This window comes from Acipenser ruthenus, chromosome 31, assembly GCF_902713425.1.
Source record: "Acipenser ruthenus chromosome 31, fAciRut3.2 maternal haplotype, whole genome shotgun sequence".
NCBI classification, from domain to species: domain Eukaryota; kingdom Metazoa; phylum Chordata; class Actinopteri; order Acipenseriformes; family Acipenseridae; genus Acipenser; species Acipenser ruthenus.
This window is the reverse complement of record NC_081219.1, coordinates 11,819,563-11,845,428: the sequence shown is the minus strand read 5'-3', so window position 1 is coordinate 11,845,428 and position 25,866 is coordinate 11,819,563. Positions and strand designations below refer to the sequence as shown.

General features: G+C 39.3%; 1 protein-coding gene across 7 annotated transcripts in view; it reads left to right on the top strand.

Moving 5' to 3' along the window:
• The window catches only part of LOC131702889 (disabled homolog 2-interacting protein-like), a 237,203-nt gene extending 212,350 nt beyond the window's left edge, over positions 1-24,853 (top strand). For 6 of the 7 annotated variants that reach the window (XM_059005244.1, XM_059005247.1, XM_059005246.1 and 3 more), the window contains 10 exons: positions 4,320-4,464; positions 8,388-8,532; positions 10,550-10,786; positions 11,897-12,098; positions 12,620-12,798; positions 13,501-14,362; positions 16,123-16,275; positions 21,017-21,219; positions 22,150-22,237; positions 23,220-24,853. In XM_059005244.1, the coding sequence (XP_058861227.1) occupies positions 4,320-4,464; positions 8,388-8,532; positions 10,550-10,786; positions 11,897-12,098; positions 12,620-12,798; positions 13,501-14,362; positions 16,123-16,275; positions 21,017-21,219; positions 22,150-22,237; positions 23,220-23,387 (2,382 nt within the window). In that variant the 3' untranslated portion in view covers positions 23,388-24,853. The remainder of the gene's footprint in view (positions 1-4,319; positions 4,465-8,387; positions 8,533-10,549; positions 10,787-11,896; positions 12,099-12,619; positions 12,799-13,500; positions 14,363-16,122; positions 16,276-21,016; positions 21,220-22,149; positions 22,238-23,219) is intronic. The other variant, XM_059005245.1, reaches the window with a different exon arrangement.
• The last annotated feature ends 1,013 nt before the right edge of the window (positions 24,854-25,866 follow it).

Below are 25,866 nucleotides of genomic sequence, written 5' to 3'. Positions count from 1 at the left end.
TTGCAGGAAATGAGCTATAAAATATAGATGTAGTGAAGACGTGTCATGTTGAAAATGTATTTATAGACGTTGTGGGGTTTGGGTTGTGAGGTAGCGTTTTCCGTTTTAAAGACTGAAGGCAAATACAAGGTACGTGAATGAGAAGCTGGGTTATTTTTATTTTCATAGCAAAGTGTATTAAAATCGGAGCTCTGTATGAAATAGCTGTTTAAAAAACATACTACCAGAAGTCATAAAACACCAAACCCTGTAAATACATTATTATTATTTTCTATTACAGCAATATTAATTTTTTAAACATTTTTTTTATTAAAATGTAATATTGCTTCTAATACCATGTGATTCTGTTCTGGATACTGCAGCTACCCTTTTCCCTTGGCTAATTTTTTTTTTTTTTGTCGTGGGTAAAAATTAGCCAAGGGAAAAGGGTAGTTGCAGTATCCAGCTACCCTTTTCCCTTGGCTAATTTTTACCCATGATGGAATTTCTTTCAGATTATTCCAAGATTAGACTTTTAACGCAATTTGAATATACTGTATGAGTCACCCGCTGCTTTGCAAGGTTTAATGCCTCTGCACAAAATGGAAATTAAGAGACATAGCTTTTGACAGGTGCTGTGCTTTAAGTCAGCATTTATATATTTCCTTGCAGAATCTGTGCCCTGCTACACCTTAATTAAAACATTCAAACTGGTTTAAAAGGAGTCTTAGCGTGGTGTAACTGTAATGTTCTGTCCCATACCTGAGGTCCCACATAATGCCTCTTGGGATATTTCTAATAGTCTTATAAACTGGTCCTTCCAGCCTGTCACTGTGAACATGCATATTAAAACATTAACTGACAAGAGTTTCTAGCGCAAGTCCTGTATATTCTGTAACTCTTGTAATCTGTTAGAACTAGTGTTGGATCTGAAGGCAACAGCTTGAAGACTGGTAAAATTAGAAAGCCTTTGCCTGCCTGGAGGTAGGTGCGTTTTGTTTCATTTTAAATTTAATTCAATAACACGTACAGAAGTTTATGAGTTTTCGCTGTTAGGTGAACCCCTGGGATGCTGTCTGTTTTTGTTGACTTTTCTTTCCTCCCTCTCTCGACTGAAACTTGCTTCTCTTGCTGTAGCTAAGTAATGATTATGGATCATTTTGTTTACAAGACTTGACATTAATGTGGAAATTGTTGTGGTTTTAATAGCACAGAGTATTATGAACAAACATTGTAAGCAGTGGCCTTAAATTATCTACCGTCTGTTCATCAAATAAAGACTGTGTAAGTTTCTGTCAACAGCTGGTTGAAATATATCCGGGGTTTGGACTGTGGCAGGCACTTTTGTGTAAATATAATTATGCTATATATAAGCTGCTGTTGCAAGTGAGTTTTTGTCACAATGGGCAATGCTTTATATATGACAGACTAAGCCACATAGTAGGTGCTTGGTTAGAGGGTGCATCTGTGATGACTCTTTATATGACAGACTTCCATGCAACTTCCCTGCAGATGCAAAGGCACTGAGGAATGGTCACAAATCCCTCCAGATGACCACATACTTAGATATTGTGTCTTTACAGTTGGTGCACAGCTGCAGTCTAGGATTCCTCCATACAGTTCAATTGTCTGGCCCCATTTCCAGTTTGATTGTACAGGACATTTACGCCATTATGTTGGGATGAGTGTACTGAGCGGTCCCTCTTGTGTCATCACATTTTAAATGGCTTTGAAATATTGTATAATTGGTCTGACATTATCACTGGAACATTTTACCAACACATGCAAAACCGACCTAATTACGATACACATGCAAAACAACCAATGAAAGGTCTAGTCTGATTGGGACCAAATTAACTCCTGGCATGGAGAAAAGGTTAGCTTTTACCCTTGAAGATGCACAATTGATGCTTATTTATGAAAAACTATTTCAGATTGTTGATTGAAATGAAAAGTTCAGTATTAGAATAGATTATAGAATATAGTATAGAAATAGCCATTCAAAATAATCTTTAAATAAATCAGTTAAAAACACGGTCCTAGACTTAACCAATGGCTCGTTTGTTATCACTGTGTCCGCCTGTGACATAAATACAGTATTTCATGGTTTTTCATGACACATCCTCTATTTATGTATTTAGTTATTCATATCAATTTCAGTGTCCAAAGTGTACCAGCTGATTTGCAGTACTTTGCCCTAAATCACTTGCAAGAGCCCTGCTAAATGCAAACATATTTATATTTTATGTCTTTGCATCTCTGTGCAAGCAGCATGTCTTTTATTTGACAGTTCTTTTTCAATGCTAAGGCTCATTTAAAGCGTGGCCCCGTGTCGATCTGTCTGTCTGTCTGTCTCTCTCTACAAGGTGATCACATACAATGTTCATTTTCTTCTGCAAACTCTTAGCATAGCCTTCTAGCCTCTTTTGTACCCTCCGGATCGCATTTGGCTTATGATCCGATCTACTGTTGATTTGTTATACAAATGTATTTGTTTTTCCGTTTTCTAATGGCGAGATTAGCAGGACCCTCTGTATGTGTGTGCGCTGATTCAATACCTCTGTCACCGCCGCTTCATTTTCCTTTCTGACGGGCTGAGTTCTTCAGTCACCTCCACAACATTGCCCTTTCAGTTCTCTCTGCAATCTGCTTGATATTACCCTTGTGTGTTGAGCCTGCCCCTGCTGTTGTGTTTCATTCATTCATTCATTCATTCATTCAAACCTTTATTTAACCAGGTAAAGACATTGAGAACAAGTTCTCATTTAAAATGCCGACCTGGCCAAGAGGCAACATAAATACAACAGACAACAATACATAGACAGTTAGAGACATTACAACAATATTAAATCAATAAAAACATTTTTAAAAAAACCTAATAAAATCAGTGTCTGCTCTGACAAGCACATGAAACAGGGAACAAAGCTTCAAGTCTAGAAAAGAAAGCACTCTCTGAGATAAAACCAGGGAGTTTAAGCCTAGATTGTAACTCATTCCAATCGTGAGCAGCTGCATATTGGAATGAGTTCTGCCCAACAGCAGTAAAAACACGAGGGACATTTAAACTAATCAAATTGCTGAATCGAAGGTTGTAATAGGAGACCGATATAGTCAACAATTCGCTTAAATAGAGGGGTGATTTCCCGATTAGGGTTTTATAAATGAATCTGTACCAATGACATAGTCGACATGTTTGAAGTGAGGGCCAGCATACCAAAGTGTAGAGATCACAGTGATGAGAGCGGTAGGGAGCACCAGTGACAAATCTTATTGCAGAGTGATATAAAGCATCAGGCTTCCTAAGGACAACATTAGAAGCAGCTTTATAAATGACATCTCCATAATCTAACATGGGGAGTACACACATCTGTACCAATAAGTACTTAGCTGGTCGTATGAAGCATGATTTATTTCGGTAAAGAAAGCCGAGTCTAGCTTCTAGTTTCGATCAGCAGCATGTGTAAAGGCATGGTGTGAGGGTCAGGCAGTTTGAAGGTAGGCAGCAGTACATGTTATTAACACAAGTTCAGGAGAACTATATTGCCGATGTACTATATGTTTTATTCTTTTGCAATTCTTTCATAATTTACACAATTTTTTTTTATAGTTTCCCAGTTGGATACCTAGAACTACAAAGCTACTATTTTCAAATTTAGGGAAAAAAAAAAAAAAAAAAAAAGTGCCAACGATTTTCAATTGTTTGATTCTTCATCTTTTGGTATTTAAGAATTGGAACAGACAGCTATTGCCTAATCATCTGTCATTATAATTGGCAAGGACTTTTAAATGGGATGCAGGCTTCAACCAAGTATGTGAAACGGCAGATGTTGGTAAATTGTTTAGCTGAAACACTGGGTAGGGTTTTTCAACCCCCCGTGGTCTCTTCTCTGAAACGTGTGTATGTTCTATATCTGATTGCCAGCCTGCATATGATGCATAAAAGTGAATGTGATTAATGGGGAGTGTAGTACCAGATTTCTTCCCTTATGTTCCATCCATTGTTACTATCTAATCTAGTTTGTCATGCAATGCAGTTTAATCTGCATGCTGTGGCAAATTGTTTAACCTTTTTTTTTAGGGTTATTGTCAACCTACTGGATATGGTATTCCAATTGAATCCAAACATCAGGAATACCCAGTAATGAGCAATAGTCCCTTTAAAATTAAGGTAGCCAGTTAGTACAATCATTAGACCTAATTGATACACGGCGTGGTTAGATGCTGTAGGATTTGGAGATTTACGATGTTGATTGCTATGGAAAGGCATCTTTTTTTGAGTTTAAAGTGCAAGAAAGAAGTAGGAATTCTTATCCATTGCTCTGTTTCAATTCCGTTTGCAGGACTTCCTGACAGATCTGATGATGTCGGAGGTCGATCGCTGCGGTGACAACGAGCATCTCATATTCAGAGAGAACACCCTCGCCACCAAAGCCATCGAAGAGTATCTCAAACTGGTTGGACAGAAATACCTACAAGACGCACTTGGTATGTACCGGCAGAACACAGACCCTTTCAAATAAAATACAGAAATCTTTTTAAAAGCCACTGCGCTGAAGGACAAATGGAAATCATAGATAAAAAAGGCCGCTCGTAATTGGATAGCATCTTTTCTACAGACAGAGATTATGATTTAATCTTTTCCTGCCTTTGTACGTGGTGACATTTGAAGATACCCCTGGAGGTTAATGTGGTAGAAAAACAATAATAAATTCTTCCGAGTGTCATAAAACAAACTAGCAGTGGTCTGGCTGCCTTTTCTTTTTTTTTTTGTAATTTGAATTTATTTTTAGGTTGCTTACTCCCAAGAGTCTCGACAGTCCTTGAGAATGGAGTATTAAAGATTTTCTCCTCTAACTCAATACCCAGCAATCCCTTCACCCTAAGAAAAGGACAAATACAAGCTAAATAAGAGGGAGGTGGTTCTGTTACGTGAAGTCTGATGGGGGTACTTCAAATACATGCGTACATTTACAACGCTGGGCAACCCCGAAAACATACATATTTTGGCTAAAATCTATTCCCATTTAACTTTACTTTTCGAAATATCGCACAATGACAAGGGTTCAAACAGACATCAATATTATTAGTGGTTTGATTATGTTTTTTAGTGGAAATGTATTATCAATAAGATGTGTTCTTTCCTATTCCTGCATACAGTCTGTTTTGAAAATTGACTTTATTTCAGTCTTCCCTCTATTGTGGTAGACAGCAGTTGTATGACTAATGTCAAAAGGCGTTGTGGGGTCAAACCAGACATGATTACAGAACCTCAGCTGTAGCAACATTTTACACTTTTTTTTTTATCATATTAGCCCACTGCCTGTCAAAACAAGGTTGGAAGGACATCCAGTCACTGACAGCAGCCTTGGCCTCACAAGAGCCTGCCCTCTTAATGATATGCTGTGTGCCATAGGATCTGACCTCAGTTTGTCTCTTTTTGAAGAATGGGATTCCTTTAGTGGGCATCAGCATGCAGTATGCATGTTCACAAACTGTAGTGATGTGAACTAGGCAGTGTTTTGTGACCACTGTGGTATGGAATGCACCCCAGTCAGTGGTCATTTGTGTTGAAGCTCTGCATACAAGTTTAGAAAGAGCTCTACAAAAATGGCTTCAGCATGTAAAATATGAAAAGTGTCTGGAGTGCATCAGACACCATAATCGGGTTATATTTTAAGAGATTATTTTTTTTTTTCCTGTAACCATTTACAAAAGATTAACCGGTGTGCCAGCCACACACATGTAGAATGTTGCTATGTAGGAATAATACGTTCTAATCCACTAGACCGGAACTGAACATGTTATTATTTATTGAAAGCGGGAGAGCAGGGGGAGAGGCTTGCCTGCCCTTCAGCCTGGAGGGTTTCATTCTGCTGGACCGGCAGGGTCTCAAGAGCCTGAGATCGACGGTAGATCTAAAAGACTTGCAAAAGAGAAACGTAAATAGAAAACATATCAAAATCACTTAATGCGGGGATCACTGTAGCCTGTTCATATAATCAGACTTCCCCTCTGCACTCCCAGGCAGCGTGTGCTCTTGATCTTGGTGTGGAACACAAGAGATGCTTTGGTCTCTGATTAGTCCCTCTGATACCACTGATCTGGGTTGTGATGGGTTAATCATCGGAACCCCTTATTATAAATTCTAGATGAGTGTGTCAAGAGGATGATTAAAGAGGGGCCTGGGAAGTATAATTTTATTGATTAAAGTCGCATGCTTCAGAATAGATTATACAAGAATATAAGATTGGTTAAGAAGAACGTTTTTAAATATGTTTCTTCTTCCGACTGAACCCTTTTCAAATATTTTCAAAGCTCTCATTTTAATGAGTGTAAGAAAAAAAAGGTGGTGGCGGACTGTAACTTCTGTAGCTTCTCCTGCATACCATAAATAAGGTTTGTTTGCAGCGTGGTAGGCGGGTGGAGGGTTGGGGCTGATCCTTTACTATGGATCTCAGGGCATTTCTCGGTGATGTTGAGGCAGAATTTGATAACTCATTACAGCAAATGTAATTAGAGTAAGTTTGATTTTCTTTTACGATGCTTAAGAATTGTTTTAAGAGATTTTTTTTAAGCGTAATTCCACATTTACTTGTAACTTTCACAATGTCTCAATTAGAAAGGTGCATGCTTGTGACGTTTAACAGAGAAGTGTAGATTCAAACTGGCCATGTTCATTTTACACGTCTTGCTTTTCACTCTGAGGAATATATCTGTCACAGTAACATGGTCCATTGCCTGATGCAGAGCTGTTTTATTTTTAATAGGAGAAATTGCTAAAATTGCAAAATTACATAATTCCCAACTGGTATATATATATATATATATATATATATATATATATATATATATATATATGTATATATATATATATTTGAACATGATCTTGGTTTAATGCATTTTAATTATTCACAATTTTAATTGCAACTTTGTTACTCACCTAAGGACAAAACTAGTTATTTTTGTGTGTGCTTTTAAAAGGGCATTTCCCTTGAGCTTTACAATGATTTGTATTTATTAGCTTTTTATTCCATTTGAAGTAAAAAATAAAAATAAAAAATTCAGTTACATGAAAGTTAAATGTTCTTGTAAACCCCAGAAGAATAATGAGATACGATTTGTTGCTTCTTAATATTTGAAATTCCTAAACTTTTTTTTCTTTGGTTGTTGTTTGGCAAATATGATAAACATCATTGCGGACCATCTGTTCCTAAGAGAATGCCAATGCTTTGCAGACCTTTCATACAATAGGAGATCACCCTCACATTATATACTATCTTTCCACTTTGATACCCGCATAACCTTCTGCAAATTGAATCGCACTTCACGGTGTGACCCTATCTGACATTCCTCCTTCTACAACAGATATCACTGGGGTGAGAAGAATATTGATGTTGGAAGCATACATATTTAATACATGTATTCTAAAGAATTAGCACCTTTTCAAATGGGATTGTGAATAATTTAAGTGTGTCAAGCTCCAAGATTGACTGATATTTGTGAATAGCATTTCATCACTTTCATTATACGTGTATTGAAGGAGGCTGTGTGGTCCAGTGGTTAAAGAAAAGGGCTTGTAACCAGCAGGTCCCCGGTTCAAATCCCACCTGAGCCACAGACTCATTGTGTGACCCTGAGCAAGTCACTTAACCTTCTTGTGCTCCATCTTTCAGGTGGGACGTAATTATAAGTGACTCTGCAGCTGATGCATAGTTCACACACCCTAGTCTCTGTAAGTCTCCTTGGATAAAGGCATCTGCTAAATAAACAAATAATTTATTTCTTTTGGTTTTGTTGTATGGTCTTCTGTCCTCTTCGAGGACCCCCGAGTGCCTTGTAGGAAGTTTCCTTACAGGGAAATGCTGTGCAGTCCTTAATGTCTGCCAGTCATTATTATTATTATTATTATTATTATTATTATAATTATTATTATTATTATTATTATTATTATTATTATTATTATTATTATTATTATTATTATTATTTATTTCTTAGCAGATGCTCTTATCCAGAGAGACTTACAATTGTTTCAAGATATCACATTATTTTTACATACAATTACCCATTTATACAGTTGGGTTTTTACTGGAGCAATCTAGGTAAAGTACCTTGGTCAAGGGTACAGCAGCAGTGTCCCCCACCTGGGACCAAATCCACAACCCACCAGGGTTGTGGGTTGTGGTAAAATCGAATAGTAGCAAGCCTAATTATCTGTCCCTACTTCATTTTGGGCTTTAAATCGATTACAAATATGTCATAAACTCTAATGTCATCTTCATTGATTTCTGTATATGGGAGGAAGAAGCAATGTAAAAGGCTTTTTACAATATGCTCCCCCACCACCACCCTGTATTTATAATGTAAATCCTAAGCAGGTTCATCACTGTGTTGTTTAATTTTTCATTAAGGCGAGTTCATCAAGGCCCTGTACGAATCAGATGAGAACTGTGAGGTGGACCCCAGCAAATGCTCCTCCGGGGATCTCTCGGAGCACCAGAGCAACCTGAAGATGTGCTGCGAGCTGGCCTTCTGCAAGATCATCAACTCCTACTGGTAGCTATTTACCACCAAGACGCACCTTCCTCCCGCACACAGGGACTGCGGAAACTGCAGACATGCACACTTTCCACAAACAAGGGGGACTGACATTAAACAAAACTGACAACAGGAGCCTCACGATGAATTTTAGAACAATGCAGACGCTAGAAAACTGTGAATCAGCAGGGGAGAAAGAAACGTATGTGTCTTGAGGTCAGCTGAAGAAAAACAAACTGTACTAGACACTGTATAAATAAGACTTATTATTATTATTATTATTATTATTATTATTATTATTATTATTATTATTATTATTATTATTATTATTATTATTATTATTATTATCCCCCTGGAATGAATGAGTAGTGGAGTGATACATGATGAAATCTGGGCAGCGTGGCGAGTCGTGTTGTTGCCTGGGTTTGAGAATGAAAGTTAGAAGGGTATCAGTGTTTCAGAATGCATTTCTTTGTCAGATACTAATTAAAGTAAAGGAAGTGCTGAAACTCTTATCAGGGATCTCTCCCTCAGCTGTGTAAATATTGTCCTTTCTGGTGAGATGTTTTTGCAATTGATTTCACTCGAGATGTCGTACAGGCAGCTCCACAGTGAAAGATAAGCTTAGAAAGTACGAGGGGTCAGATGGTTAATAAACAGTCAGTCTTGATTAGTGCTATTACACTTTAACTGGGATATTTGTCATCACTGGTGGCTCAGTACACATCAGCTTTCAGAATCAGGTCAATAGCTGGCTTCGGCTTCGACAGCACGGTGCTTTTACAGCTATACTGGTTGAGAATGTTACCTTTCAGATTGCAATCTAGATTTTACACGGCAATGAAAACAAACACTAGTTTGGGATACGCCAGTCCCCAAGCCGACGTCCAAGGATTAAAGAAGGTGTTGTCTGTCTTGCCTGCTGTGAGGATTTGAAAACCCCATTACCTAGTGTTGAAAAATGCATACCTCCCACTCTGCAGATCACATACATCTACAGAGACAGCCGTTCATTAATATGGCAATATGTTGTGCATAAATATTGATAATGATGGAACGCCTGCATTTTTACAGGAGCACTGTCCCATATGCTTCTGAAAATATAGTTTTTTTCTTTAAATAAGACCACAATAGAGCGATGTTAAATGCACAGAAGGGTGAACGATGGAAGAATACTGCAATCAACAGACATGAAGATGTCATTGTTAGAAATTGACTTGTCTGCTGCTCTTTTGTTGCTGTATTTTGGGAATGAGGATAAGGAGGTGAACAGTAGAAATATATGAAAAATCCTGATTTCAAAAAGGTGTCAAACCTCAAAAGGAACAGTAAATTGCAATCAATCACGTTTGAACAAACACATTCTAAAAATAAGGTTTCTATTCCCCTAAAGGTTAAAAAAAAAAAAATAAGCATATTTTGTTGTAGTGTACTTAATTGGTAGCTGAAGTTAAACTGTGTACAAATGTAATAAGTACTGTATGGTTTCACATAATTAATTCAATGCCTTTGTTTCGAAAACAATCTCTGTGGGAAAGTAAAAGGCAATGTGGTTGCTACTTATTGGGCTTGTAGTTTAGCTGCAGGGTGTTAATACTGAACCCAAGATTCTGTTTGCAGACCCAAAGGAAAATGACATTAAACCTGTACATTTGAATCGACAAACGCGGTAATCAAATATCGCTAACAGTAACATACAAAATGGTAGGTCTATGATAATGCAGTGCAGCCATTCCCGCTGTATTGATTCCTGTTAGTCTTTTTACTGTATTCTTCCATAGTTCAGACTTCTATGCACACCAGAAAGCAAAATTTAAAGGCTGTCTGCAAATTTCCCTTGAAAAGTCCAACCGCTCACCCCAAATTGTGTTTCAGCAATACTGGTAACACTTTACAGAAAACACGTGCAATATTTTCACTTTCTGAAATCTAAAAAGACTACTGTGGAAATGGTATGAAACCCTGTTCTGTTCTCAAACTGAAAGTGGCAGATTGGATTTGTGACTCTCTGCTCTGCTGTCTCCCCCCTCCCCAGTGTGTTTCCTCGTGAGCTGAAGGAGGTGTTTGCTTCGTGGAGACAGGAGTGCAGTAATCGCGGACGGCCTGATATCAGCGAGAGACTCATCAGTGCCTCCCTCTTCCTGCGCTTCCTCTGTCCCGCCATCATGTCCCCCTCGCTCTTCAGCCTCCTGCAGGAGTACCCGGACGACCGCACGGCACGCACTCTGACCCTCATTGCCAAGGTCACCCAAAACTTAGCCAACTTCGCCAAGTAAGTGTGAAGCTGGGCAAGAGGAGGACCATGGTGCTGTGGCTGCATTTTAATACAAGTCATGTTGTTGTTGTGGGTCTTGTATGGTTCTAACAATTGTATATTTTTATTATTCATTCCATATCTATTGTCAAAGATGTTAAAGTGTGGGAAAAGCTAAACAAGATAGACCATTCTGGTTCTGAGGTGTAGGGCTTCTCTTTAGTTCTAAACATATTTTACCTAAGCTCATCGTGCTGACGTGTCTTTGTATTAGTAATTACCAGCATCGTTTAGTGCAGTTCTGCATTGCCAGAAATGCAAAAGATAACTTGATACAAAGTAGCTGGTTATTAAATGACACTGGCTTTTTTTTAAGACACTTTGACAGATAGAGCCTTGCTACATCGTTGGCGGGCCACTAGAACTGAAAAGCAGCTCCTGAACTCGGATAAAAATACTTTCACAGCACATTGAGTAACTGCAATAGGAGCCTCTCAGAATGATTGAAACCCTCATAAACAAGGCTAGCTCGCATCATGTAATGGGATCATTCGAATGAGTAGGTATATTTGTACAAAAATGATTTGCTGTATTTGGGCACTTGAAACTGATTACAGCCAACAACTACTGTAATGCCAATGTATTATTCAGCTGGACAAACAGTTTTACCATGAAGGTGTAGTCATCCTTAGCTAATAGACTACAGGTAAATTAAAGTCAGCAGCGTAAATCTCAGAAATGAACCAGAATCCTTTGTTTATGCATTCTAAAAAAAGTGTTCTATACCATAACCATGTTGAGTAAATACAACACACGGGAACTGTATACGGTGTCTATATTGAGAGGAGTTTTGGTGGTCTTAGCAGTGTTTTATAGAAGCCATTGTCTAGATTGGCATGGAGACTAAACTACCTTGTGCCGCTTGTGTGGCAAGGACATTCTTTAGCACAATTGATTGAGAGTATCTTAATCTGGGGGATATAAGTATGATCATATTTGTATGTTCCACTTTGCATTTTTACATATGGCAGATGTTGGTCAAGGTGATCTACTTTTTCATGCTACAGCTTGGCTCTAATGTGTATCTGTACAAAACAGAGAAAACTGACCTGCGGTTCCTCTTGGCAGGTTTGGCAGCAAGGAGGAATACATGTCCTTTATGAACCAGTTTCTGGAACACGAGTGGACCAACATGCAGAGGTTCCTGCTGGAGATCTCCAACCCGGAGACCATCTCCAACACAGCAGGGTTTGAAGGCTATGTCGACTTGGGCCGGGAGCTCTCCACTCTGCACTCACTGCTGTCCGAGGTGGTTTCACAGCTCGAGCAGGTAAACAAGCACGCTATACAACACTGACTGAGCAGCTTGCATGAATAAGCAATGCACTGAAAACACTTAAACCTGAGCAGTCAAAGTGTTGTCATGCGTTAATTGGATTGACTTCTTTTCTCAGCATTATGATTTAATCGTACCGATTTAGAAAAGCCTTTGAACTATAATGGTCAGTGGATAAGGAACACTAAAGATTACATGGTAAGTGATTAAGCAAGAAAAGTCTGGCTCTAAAGCAAAGTTCCAGCAATTAACTTTGTAGACTGTGATACATAGCACATTTTGTTTTTGCTTCTAGACTAAACCACATTTAGCCATCCCAATCAAAGGAATGAGGACTAAGAGACATGCAAATGTATTGCCTGTTTGCCTAATGTTAGTTTCCAAAACATGTGGTATTTTGATGTGGTTTTTCCAATTATCACTAGTCACAGTTCTATGAGGGTGATACTGTGGACTGATTACGGTGCTCAGTCGGAGCTCTCTTAACAAGGTTTCATTGTCTTGCCTTTGCCAAGGGCACCGCTGCCAAGCTTGGACCCTTGCCGCGCATCCTGAGGGACGTGAACACAGCACTTACTAACCCTTCGAGCGTCCAGGTATCGGTCACCTCCGAGCGCCCTGCCTCCACTCCCAGCGCTGGCTGCAGCATCTCCACAGGACTGCAGAAGATGGTCATTGAAAATGATTTATCTGGGTAAGGGCCACTGAACACATTTGCTGTATGTTCAGTAACCAGCTTTAACCTTCATTTTGAATTGAAAACTGACAGAAATGTTCCTTTAAAAAGGGTTTAGCATACCCTGTATTAGTACAGTGAATATTTAACAAGTTCTATTACAAGCTCTGCCTTTTTTTGTCTTGCCCTTAGCAACAACAGCTTGCTTTCAATAAATTGCCAGTCCCTCAATGTATTATCACTGTTAAATCGTCACTTGAGTTTCTTTATTGTTAATCCATTGACAGTATTGTGTTTTTTTTGCACAGCAATTGTATGCGATCAATACAGATACACTAATTAACTTCTCTTCCATTGTCTTCATTGACAACCACTACCTGCCACCTCTTCACCAACTGGTTTTGAAAGGGCATTGTGCAGATCTACAGAAGGAATTGTTAATGTCACCCGGGTTGCACTTAAATTTGATTAAAAAGGACAAGCAACAGTGAAACTTCTAGAGCATTGCATGTAATTGGCCAGCCCATCATGCTGGTCAAGGAGCTGCTTTCCACAAAATGCTACTTGGGTGGGACATGGTTGCAGATGCTGATGTTTATAAGACTGTGTCCTTTGAAGTTTCTAAAATAAACAAATAATGTACAAAGTTAATCATATTTACTTGCTGTGCATTCTTCCTTTACATGCTCAAACTCCTTTTACTTTTCTTTTCCTTACCAGCCTGGTAGATTTCACACGGTTACCTTCCCCGACTGCGGAGAACAAGGACCTATTTTTTGTCACAAAGAATTCGGGAGTGCAGTCTTCGCCCGCGCGCAGCTCCAGTTACTCTGAAGCCAATGAGCCTGATGTGCAAATTCCAAATGGCAGCAAGAGCCTTTCCATGGTGGACTTACAAGACAATCGTAGCTTAGAGAGCGGGCCCAATGCTTCCGGCTCTGGGGACTGCCTCAACATGAGTCAGTCGTCTGGCTCACAGGGTGGGGCGTGGTCAGCGCGGACGCTGCAGAGCAACGCGGCAGCAGCTGGGCCGACTATGAGGAGGGCAGGCCAGACTCCCACCACCCCCAACTCGGAAAACGTCCCGGGCAGGCCACAGCTCTTAGCACCACTGTCATTTCAGAACCCGGTCTATCAGATGGCAGCCGGGTTGCCAGTGTCGCCACGCGGACTAGCCGACTCCGGATCGGAGTGTCACAGTTCCATCAGCTCCCAGGGTAACAATGACGAACTGGGAGCCAACAAACACTTCCTCAACCCCGGGAATAACGAGGACATTGCCTGGCGCTCCGGGGAGTTCAACCGAAGGCAGCTCTCTCTGACGGAAAACCCACACCAGCCAACTGTGCCCAGGCAGAACAGCGCTGGCCCCCAGCGTCGAATAGACCAGCCGCCACCTCCGGTCACTAGAGGGCGGACTCCTCCCAGCCTGTTAAACACGGCTCCCTATCAGAGGCCATCTAGTGGCAGCATGATGTCCTCATCTCCAGACTGGCCGGGCAGCGGAGCTAGATTGCGGCAGCAGTCCTCCTCCTCTAAGGGAGACAGTCCCGAGACCAAGCAGCGGACGATCCACAAACAGGTGGGTTTGTGATGAATAGCTTTGTTTTTTTCAATGTGATGGGACACCCAATAATTGTTTATAACCCCAGCAAAGCTCCAACAAGTCACCTTCTTTGTTTCTATCTTAAAAGGGTTACAAGCTTGGTTACAATTCATTGTGCTCATAATTGAAGTTAATTATTGCCCAGTCAATAACACATTTGACCATGGATGCCATTAAGCTTTTAAGTATGCTCATTTCATGTTTACATTCTCAACATTTTTTAATTTCATCCGAACCTTTCTCAAAGCTAATGGACTAACCTGTTGCAAAATAAGATGAAACAAGTTAAAAAAAGGTACAATTAACATTCTTTTACTTCTCAATAAAAACAGAAGATTTCCTAAATGATTCTGCTCTGTGTTTTGGGCGAGATTGGGCTTTAATATCTGCCGTTGATTGCAGTGCAGGGCATTAAGACATAGCCAAGCAAGCAAGTTTATCCACAGATGGTTCCTAGAGACTGGGAAAAGAAGTAGGCATGCACAATTAAAATCATTGCAGCTTGTGCTCCTGAGGATAGCAATTAAATGCCTCAACTCGTTGTTCAAACTGTTTTGCTGGACTCCTAATACAAATTTTACATTAAAATACCCAAATACAATTTTACATTAAATTACATGTATAAGTAGTACAATATGACATGCTGTACCAATGAACCCCACTAAAGATGGATTTTTGGGAAGTCAGGCTTCTGTGGGTCATCGCATTTCTTCAATCAGTTATCATTATAAAAAGGGGGTGGTCACAATGTATGATCTTTAAAGCTTTCTATGTTTCATTGCTGTATCCCTTTCCAGTTACTGTTCACATTTAGTTTCAGTTCAGTTTGTGACAATTAAACAGATCAGCCAGAACCATCAATCAGTGTTTTCTTGTGAAGGTCATTGTAATCCGAGTGACTGGGCTCTCGTCCTGCATTGATCAGTGTGGATCTCAGCATGTGGCAGTTTCACATACAGTGCACATGCCACATGAAATACAGGGCACACACACTCTGTATTTCAGAAACTGTATTACAGCAAGCACCAAGAAGTGTCTTTTTGAGTGCTCCATAGGAAGTTGGGAGATCATTTACTGTTTTATACATTGATGGCCCTGGTGTTCCAAAGCCGTTTCACGTTTAAGATGACGGACAGAGCGAGGGAAACATCGCATTCACTGAAAGGCAGATTGTACAGCATTCTCCACACATTTAACCTGAGTTACAGCCCTAAAAAAATGTAACCGGGTGCAAGAGTTAGCAGCTTTTTAGAGCAATGGTTGCCGGCAACAGCAGCCTGTACATACAGTAGCGTATAGAAAAGTTGCCATGCCAGGGTGTCACTAGTCCCTCATAGCAAACACGCAGCCGGCAACAATTGTCCTGGAAAGCTGCAACTGCATCCTGGCCCTTACAGAGCACAGTATGGAATTCAATATATATATATATTCCTATTTCCTTGATTTTTCTTTTATTAAAGTACTATTGTTTATTTTTGTATTGAATCACCAGGTCAATTAAATTCCCCCCAAGCTGCACATACAGAATCAGTGACTGTACCCAGGACTAAATATTCCGACAATTTGATGCAAACTCTGAAGCTACACTTCATTTATTTTAATTTTTTTCTAAACCAGTTTGTTAAAGCTGTTGTCAGTTCTGGGCAGCAATTCCATCGCCAGCTTCTTCTTTAGTTTATTATTTTACTTTGCCAGTTTCTCGCGACATCATGTATTTGTTGTGTTGCTCTCACTAGGCCCCCTCCCCTGTGAATCCCAATGCTCTGGACCGCACTGCAGCCTGGCTCTTGAATATGAATGTGCAGTATATAGAACACGAAGGGACTGACCCAGATTCCAAACTCAGGGAGGAGCTCAGAAACAAAGAGGAACTCACTCACACTGACAAGGTAACAAACACGAAAACACATGCTTTCTGTTAAGAAAGATCTCCAAATAAAAAAGATAAACTAAATAGAAATATGCTGCTGTAAAAAAAAAAAGACTACCGGTATGGTTTAATTTAAAATAAATCCTGCAAAAATAAATAGGGATATAAAACTGAAGAGGTTCTGTTTGTGCATCAGTGCCAAACGCTAGTATGCTGCTGAATTTAATTATACATCTCAACTGGTATTTCTATAAAGATGTTATACGACCAGGTAAGGTGAAAGTGATTTGCCTCGAATAAGTGTACTATATTACACTGTTATGCATTACAATGTAACAGATTGTCCATAAAGATATCTATAAGGATTGTCTAGTACTAGTGTAGATTCCTACCATGTAGAAACTATAGGTAACGGTAGTCCTGGTTTATACATCTCCCACCTTTTATTTATTTGTATTCATTCATTCATTCTTGCAAGAACAAGGGCTGTCTTAATGTATGAACATGAGATGCTGGACATACAGTACCAATGTCTGTGTCAAACTGTTCCAAATGTATCTTGCATTAGCCGGCATGGAGTTGATGTATTAAATGAATGCTTTTAAGGAGAGAGGTGTGTGGGATACAGAATGCAGAAAGCAGTGGGTTATATAAAACTACAAAGCAATGCAGCAATAATCCCTGCCACAGGGATGTCCTTCGAAAGCTATCTCAATGCTGCCAGAATTCCATACACATGTTTACCAATGTACAGATAAGGTTATTTTTCAGAAAGCGACTTAATGTGAAGAAATACTGTACAGACTTGCAATGATGTGCGGTGCTGGTGGAAAAGAATATTTGTATACGTAGACTGCAAATATTCATCACATACCATAGACATGTGTTTCTCGTGGGAGTCATTAACTTATTATTATGCCTGCGGTCATTTAACCCCAATATTGAGTCAAATTAAAAAGAAAACTAGGAGTATAAAATGAGACTAATTACGCCAGCTCTGACGCTAGTTTGGGGTTGGCTAGTGCTTGGATTGGAAACTGTTCAGCAACAGCAGTGCCAGCATGATGTTAGTGTCCAGGAACACTGTGCCAACACATCAACAAAAATCTTGACCTAAATGATCTACTGGTTAATTCAATAAAAACAATCAAGTGTCCATTTCTTCTACCTCTGGATCAGCAGCAGATCAGTTTGCAGTCCTCCTCTTACTGTGTGAGGAAATAAATATCAAGGGGTAAATAAATAAAAGTTAAACTGGTGCTTAATGCTTGCTAGACTAAATTCTCAGTTAAACATTTCAGTAGCAGCCAATGGTATAAAAATGGATGGATAATGAATGATTAAACACAAAGTTGGCGACAGTCCAAAAAAAAAGAAAAAAAAACTATTTGCGCCATGTTTCCGATGCATTATTAAGATTTATCTTCAATATCTCATCGTGACAAAGTGGGATGGTTTCTGGGAGTTTGCTCAGGCTATCACAAAACACTTCCACCTATTCCTGTAAACACAAAGACAGGAGACAGGGTATACCCTAACCTCCCAAGCCAACGAACAACTGAACTTCAATATGAACTGACACTTTGGGAAAAGCAGGTCGGCCCTGGAAGAAAATCAAACTTCTCCAGACAGTAACACGCAAGTGTTTTCAAGTATTGGTGGAGACTGCCAGCTTGGGACCTTCCTAACTTCATTAAGATGATAATAACCATTTTCTTAGCCACCCCTACTGTAGCATCTCTTGCTGCCTCACTATCTGCACTGGCTGTGTGGATCCTTGCATTAGTTCTACATCTTTCTGTCCCTTCTTTTTGCTTACTGCCAGTGTCCCTGCCAGCGCTGTTGGCCTGATTGTGTTGTTTGTCGGGCAGTGTAGATTGCCATGCTGGGTTGTTATCCTTTCCATTGTCATTCTTTTGCTGATCCTTCTATATTTTACACATCTTTTTCATCTAATTTTAGCTAGAAGAGAACACATAGTTTATCTGTGCATTGCTTCCCTACCACCGCCGCCTTTGGCTTACTTGAGGAAAAACCCCCAAGCCAGACATGCACTACAATTTGGTAATGAAATGGCAGCGTCATTTTACTGTCATCTGGCTGTTCTAGTCTCCTGCTCATCTTCACACCACATCTGTGACAAAAAGGGCAAATACTAACACAGCCCAACAACACTTGCCTCCAAAACACTTTTTACCAGGTGCAAATATACTATTCCCCAATGCAAGACAACTCTGCCTGCACTAAATCCCCCTCATAGAATTTGCAACATTTGCAGACAGTGCACAACACAACATAGTCCATTATTTCCAATGGGGAAAAGATTCCTTGAGAAATGTGAAAGTAGTGAAGTGTGTTTTAAATGAGAAAAACCATGAAAACTCATGAAGGCAGAAACATGGAATTGTTTTTACAGCCACCAAATGCACAGTCAGTTTCATTCATTGGCCAATTCAGCTGCTGCTTAGAGCTGTACAGTATATTACAGTAGCTCACAACACATTTACCTGGGTACGATGCTCAGTGTCAGGTCTATATATCTTACATTTATATCTGCATACAGCCAAGTAGTGGTTAATGTCGGGACAACACCTGACAAATGTAAAGAAGTGGCATGGAGATGGGAACCTTCTACATTTAAAATGGAATGCACTATTGTAATGGAAATTTCTTTTCAAACTGGTTTATCTCAAAGGATGATTACAGTGTGCCTGAAGCACTTCTGATGGGTAGAACCACTATACATTATCACCGATAGGCTTGATTTACCTGCGTAGACTGCAGTGCTAGTTAGTCTTACATTTTGCAATCTGTTTCAAATTGGTGCATCTTGTATTAAAAAAAGCCAAACTTTCAGTCTCAAAATGTCAAGTACCACCAATTCTATATAACAAAAAGAAAAAATGTTATCCTCAAATTTAATTAACAAAGAAAGCCTCATAAGCTGCAACACTGACGGTCTAGGAGCAAGTAACATGATACATGATTTTGTAGGTTTTAGCTGAAAAGTAAATCATACGCAGGACACAATGTATTATCCTTCACAGCAGGAGTTTGGAACATTCAGTTTCCTGCAGAGCAAAGGCTGAAAAAACTTTATTTTTTTCATGTCATGTACAGTCTTTTCCAGAAAAGCCAGTATAGTCCTGTCCTCTCATAGTAACAAGCCCAGTTGCCGGGGCTCCCGAGTGGCGCATCCAGTAAAGGCGCTCCTCGCAGGATGTGCCCTATAGCCTGGAGATCGCAGGTTCGAATCCAGGCTATGTCACAGCTGACCGTGACCGAGAGTTCCTAGGGGGCGGCGCACAATTGGCTGAGCGCTGCCCGGGTAGGGAGGGCTTAGGTCGGCAGGGGAATCCACGGCTCACCGCGCATCAGCGACCCCTGTGGCCGATAGGGCGCCTGTGGCTCTGCAGCGGAGCCACCAGATCTGTGTTGTCCTCCGGCACTATAGGTCTGGTGGCATTGCTGTGGATCTGCAGTGCGAAAAATGACGGCTTGGAAGGAGCACGTTTCGGAGGACGCGTGTTCCAGCCTCCGTTTCCCGAGTCGGCGGGGGGGCTGCGAGCGGTGAGCCGGGGATACAGATAATAATTGGGCATGCTAAATTGGGGTGAAAACCGGGGTAAAAATAATTGGCGACGACTAAATTTTAAAAATAAAAAAAATAAAAAAAATAATAATAATAAATAAATAAATAAATAAATATAAAAAAAAAAAAAAACAAGCCCAGTTGCCTCTTGTATGTCTTTCTGTAACATACTGTTCACACAGAGAATCTGAAAAAAGTTTACTTTTGCCAAAAGTTTGTTTTTTTGTCAGATGGTTCCTATTTGTACCAGGCTTGTGAATCCACCAAATTCATCAAGATACAAATTCAGTCCAAAAACACTAATCGACATCTTGATTTGCTAGAGCCCTTTGTATTTCAAACCAATGTGAATAATGAGTTCCCTACACACTATTTAAGCAACTAACATGTTTCACAGTCAAATTGGACTTTAACATTGAGACACATACTGTGAAGAACCATTTAATTGGAATTATTCCCAAAAGTTTGAAAAACATAAGGGGCTTCCGAGTGGCGCATCCAGTAAAGGCGCACCGCATGTAGTGCAGGATGTGCCTTATAGCCTAGAGGTCGCTGGTTCGAGTCCAGGTTATTCCACTGCCAACATTAGATGAGAGCTCTCAGGGGGAGGCGCATAATTGGCCAAGGCTCTCCTGAGAATGAACAGACTTGACCGGCTTCAGTATCTGCAATACCTGATTTGTATGCAAAGCTAACCATTTGCCTTTGGTTCTGCAGTAAACAGAGATTTTAACTGAGGCTCCCTCTTTTCCACAGGGGAAAAAAAAACTCCCAACCTTACCTTTAGGTACCGACAGTGACCTAGTTATGATCACGACCAAAAGTGTGTTTTCTGTATCACTGTGGATCTCATCAGAACACAACTGGGAGTTTGTATTCTTCATGTATTACATCCAATGTCCAGATTCCAATAAATGCTGTTATCCACAACCCAAAGCTTATGCACAAGAAAACACATCGTGATTCAGGTCACTGGGAGCCAACATGATTGCCCTCCCAAATAAAGTAATCTACTCCACTGCATCAAATATAAATACAAATTAAGAAGAGATAGAAAGTTCGAATTATTAGGACTAAATATAGTCGCTTTTCTTGTGTGTCTTATGAAGCCTGGGGTTGATATCATTGCAAAACCTTAATTTCTGTTGGTTTGTATTTGTATTTAAAGTACCAGCAGGAGGTGGCGATATTGCAGGACAAGCTGCGCCTGTCAAGTAAGAAGCAGGAGGAGTACGAGTCCAGGCTGAAGAGCCAGGAGGAGCAGGCCCAGAAGATGCTGTTGGAGTACCAGGCCAGGCTGGAAGAGGGGGAGGAGAGGCTCCGGAGGCAGCAGGAGGACAAGGAGCTCCAGATGAAAGGCATCATCAGCAGGTACAGCGCGGAGCAAGGGCAGGACCACATACTCTTCAACAGGGTCGCGGTCAAGTCCTGTTTTTCAACTCCAATTCCATTTCCTTTTTAAAAATCAATTCCCAATTTCAATTCCTACTGCTTTCATTTTAAGCCAGTTTAATTGACATTAACAGTGACTTAAACTGAAGTAATTTGTTGCCACTGTGAGACGCTCATTTTAACAGAATACCGCTAATTGTAATTGTGATGAATGGTGTGTTGGAACTGATTAAAAGGGAATGGGAATTGGAACTTGGAATTGATTTTAAAGAGGAATTCGAAATGAAAACAGGAATTGACCCCAACCCTGCTCATCCATTTGAGTTCACCTACCAAATATCAGGATTACAGCAACTTTCAGTGCAAGGAACGCCATTCCCAAGAATGGTTTCATGAGTAAAATTAAGTTAAGGACATCAGTGAAAAAGAGCAAGCAGTGTGGTCAGACAGAACAGAGATTGTAGAAATTGAGAGAGGCTTAGTGCAGGGGTACTTATTTCTCAAGTATTCCACCCTATACTATACTGCATAGACAGAGCAATCTCCGTGAGATCCATGATCCAGTAGTTATTCAGTGTATGAATGAACTCAACCTACCCCAGAAGACACTTTCATTACAGAAGTTGTAAAATCATAAATTAATGTTTTTTTTTGTTTGTTTGTTTGTTTGGTTGGTTTTTTGGGTAGACAAAAGCCAGCCATGATCAGCACAGCTGTGTAATGAGCAGTACATTTACATTTGCAAAGTGCAAGTAGTGAGACTATTGCATTAACTTCAGTAATAAGCGCATTGATTTATTAACAACTTTACAATTATGCGAACGCCACTATTTTTAAGGACTAAATGTTCCTGTTCACATTAATGCAACATGAAGCTTTTTAACAGCTTTGAATTTTTGTTTTTTTTAGGTTGATGTCCGTAGAGGAAGAATTAAAGAAAGATCATTCTGAAATGCAGGCTGTAGTGGATTCCAAACAGAAGATCATTGATGCCCAGGTTGATACCATTAGTCTCTCTCTACAATATTTAGGTCTACTTATTTCACTGTCCAGTTACATAGCACCCTCTGGTGGGAGGATGATTAATGTTGTCTAAAAAATAAAAACTCCCCTTGATGAAAACGCATATTTTGCAATACAAGCCCTTTTCTTTAGATCAAGATATAATATGTAGAGGAATATCCAGACAAAGTGCTAATCTATTGAACCTCTATTGTGTTATTTACATAACATTGCACCATGTTTAATGCTGACTTGCAAAGTGTAAAGCACTATGGCTGTATCTAGTGAAATTCTGCATGAATATTTTAATTCATGGCATGGAAGGCTGTTTTAACAGACGTAAGAGTAGGCATTATTATATTAAACTTTAATTTAAAAGGTTATTTGGAGAATATTACAGCCATTTTAGAGATGCAACAAAATGCAATTGAAATTTTTAATTAGTTTTTGACTCTCTCTAAATGTTAATGCAGGCTAATTACAAAGTAAAATGGTGCAGAAATACAGTTTAAGGATTAGTAAAATATGGAAAAAATGCATTTTGAAAGCAAGACAAGTCTCTAATCTTAAAATAAATGTTTACAACTGAATATATTTACAACCCCTGTATTTAAATATGAATAGGAAAAATATATAGGTTGAAGAGCAAGCTTTGAATAAACTCCTGTTGGTTCTAAAAATATCAGCCTAAATATCAAACTGTTAGGCCTCTAACAGTCACACACATTCATTTAGGGAAATTTAAGGGCTCTAAAGATTTTTTGTTTAAACTAACTTAATTTACAAAAAGTTACTATTACTGGATCTGCGACAGAGTAGTCTATACAAGCTCTACCGGGTGTATGGTTATGAAGAGATAACCACAGACGTAGGATCATTATGTACTGCAGCATGAGGCAAAGCCAAGTCTATCTACTCTACATGTTGCTTTGGAAACACCATTAAACACATTGACTCTGTTTCTCATTTATCTGCAGGAAAAACGCATTGCCTCTCTGGACGCAGCAAACGCCAGGTTAATGAGTGCACTTACACAGCTGAAGGAACGGTACAGCATGCAGACTCGCAATGGGATCTCGCCAACAAACCCCACGAAACTGCAAATCACAGAAAACGGAGAGTTCAGGAACAGCAGCAACTGTTAATAACGCTTAACCGAGCAAACAATAGAAAGAAAAGATAAAAGAAAACTTTGCCAAGCATTACGGGACATTACACAACATGCAACAAAAACTGAGAACTGCTAACAGCCACATTTTATGCACAGAGGGGGGAAAAAACACACACACACACACAAATTATGCTAATAGCATTTTAATAGCCTGGTTAAAAAAAATCTAATCTTGACCTTAAACTCTATATACATTTCCATTATTTTCAATGGAAATATTAATTTTAATATGTGTGGCTTTTAATCAAGGACCTAAACGCTGCCAGGTGGATCCCTGGTGAAGAAAACAAGCTGACAAAACTGATAAACCTCCTGTAGCTTGGTTTGAAAATTCACCTGGAACAAGAGGTGAGGACTTTCTGCATATAATACAAGCTGAACACCTATGCTGAGACCTGCTTGTCAAGAACCACTATATTCCTTGTGTATATTTAAGTCCACTGGTTCTAGTTTGTACTCTATTTACTTTTCAGGAGTAGGTAGTGTAAAGTCTTGTAATAAGCTGCCTGTAATAAGCCATTCCTAGTGTCAGCTACAGAACTAACGTGATCTGGGGAGCCAGGTAAAACCTCAGCGCTGGAGGATTTTTATATCTTTGCAGTAATGAGCAGCGCTGGAGGTTTGAAGAGCTCAGAGTTTTTATATTGTGCCGAGTTGCCGTCAGTGCTTGATGCCTCTCAATCCAGAGCACGGTAATGAAGTCCTGATTCAGCTAATGCTAGAAAGCCACTCCTTTTTGATGTATTTTACACAGTAATTCCCTTCATACAAGGCTTCGACTCATCTGATTTGGCACAGATTTACATCTTTACAGGACAGCCCTTCATGCATTGTAGGCCAAATTGAACAGTTCCAAAGTTGTAAGCCTGGCCCATCTTTCCTCATTAAGGCTTGTCATTTTCTACAGCTGTTGAGTGCATTACAATATGAAACTGTAACCATAGGGGGTCTGGTTGATGCAGTGCTGTAAGTGAGGGATTGGACATGCTGGGACTTTTCTCAACTGTGCAAAATGCTGATAAATTGCATCTGGGAAAAACCAAAAGGGAAAGTTCAGCTGTGTCACCATGCTGCTCAAGGAAAATGTGAAGGGTTACGGGCCACTTCAGATTCATGCGATTTTATTAATATTATTATTAATATTTATTTATTCTCATTCTTTTTGTCATGTTAATCTTCAAAAAAGGCATGAATTTCTGAGCACGCCCACAGAACAGGTTACTGATTCTTATAGGCAAAAGCAAAAGAAAAACTCAAGCAAAGCCACATTTTGGCAAATGAAGTCTTCTGTGTTTGTCAACATGAATTCAGTTTCTTATAGTTTTAACCCAGAATTTTATGATTGAGTGTTTAAATTTATGGTTGAGCTGATTCTCAAATCCGTTTCAACTGCATTTGCCAAACATTTACTAGGTTATATGTGCAATATATATATATATATATATATATATATATATATATATATATATATATATATATATATATATATGTATATGTATATGTGTATATATATATATATATATATATATATATATATATATATATATATATATATATACAGTATGTACATAATTTAATTGATTTATTGATAGATCATAACTGTAATGATTATATTCTGTAAATGCAAATAATTCTGTAAATGAAAAAAAAAAAATTGTAATTTTTAATAAAATGCCCGACACACTTGCAGACATGCTGTCTGAGAGGATATTGCAGTGCAGAGCTGCTTGTACAATTAGAAAGTTTAAAGCACTGACTTTTAGAGCTCTTTACATAACTAAGTGACCTAATGCACTTGTAATAAACTCTACACTCTTGCCGCTCCAAAACCTTTTTTCTTTTAACAGAAAAGCTTTCTATCCAAGCCCTGTTTAAAAGCAAATTAAAACAGACACAGCATGGAACACTTGGGGACTGGAAGATAGAATTGTGACACTTTATACATGACTGGAGATTTGGACAACTATAGCGAAGCGGGCACAAAGTTGTATCTCTGAGAAATTAAGAAGCAGTGAATGTAGATCATCTTAATACAATCACCACTCCACTGGGACCAAGGGCCTCTGGGATTTCTGTCTTCCTTTAGGTAGCATTTGCTTCTTTTCTTTTTGTCTTGCGAGTGGCATGGTAGCTTGACACCCAACCATTCCTGCTATGTAAACAGATGACCCTGTTTGCATCCGGATTTTAAAAATAAAGGGAAATCATATTCAGGGATCACATATAGAGGAATGGAGCACTTAGCCAATCCGGTAACAATCAAGTATTGGGCTTCTAACAGTTTTATTTTGCTTGTATTGATTTTTAGAAAAAGCAAAGAACCACTGTTTAAAACATCTTGTCTTATACTCATCATGTAGCAGAGGTGGAGTGCTGTAAAATCCATACTTATAGCATTCTTCATCCACTTTAGCTTTAAATGAAAGGGTGCCAGTCTGAAACACAAGCTGGAA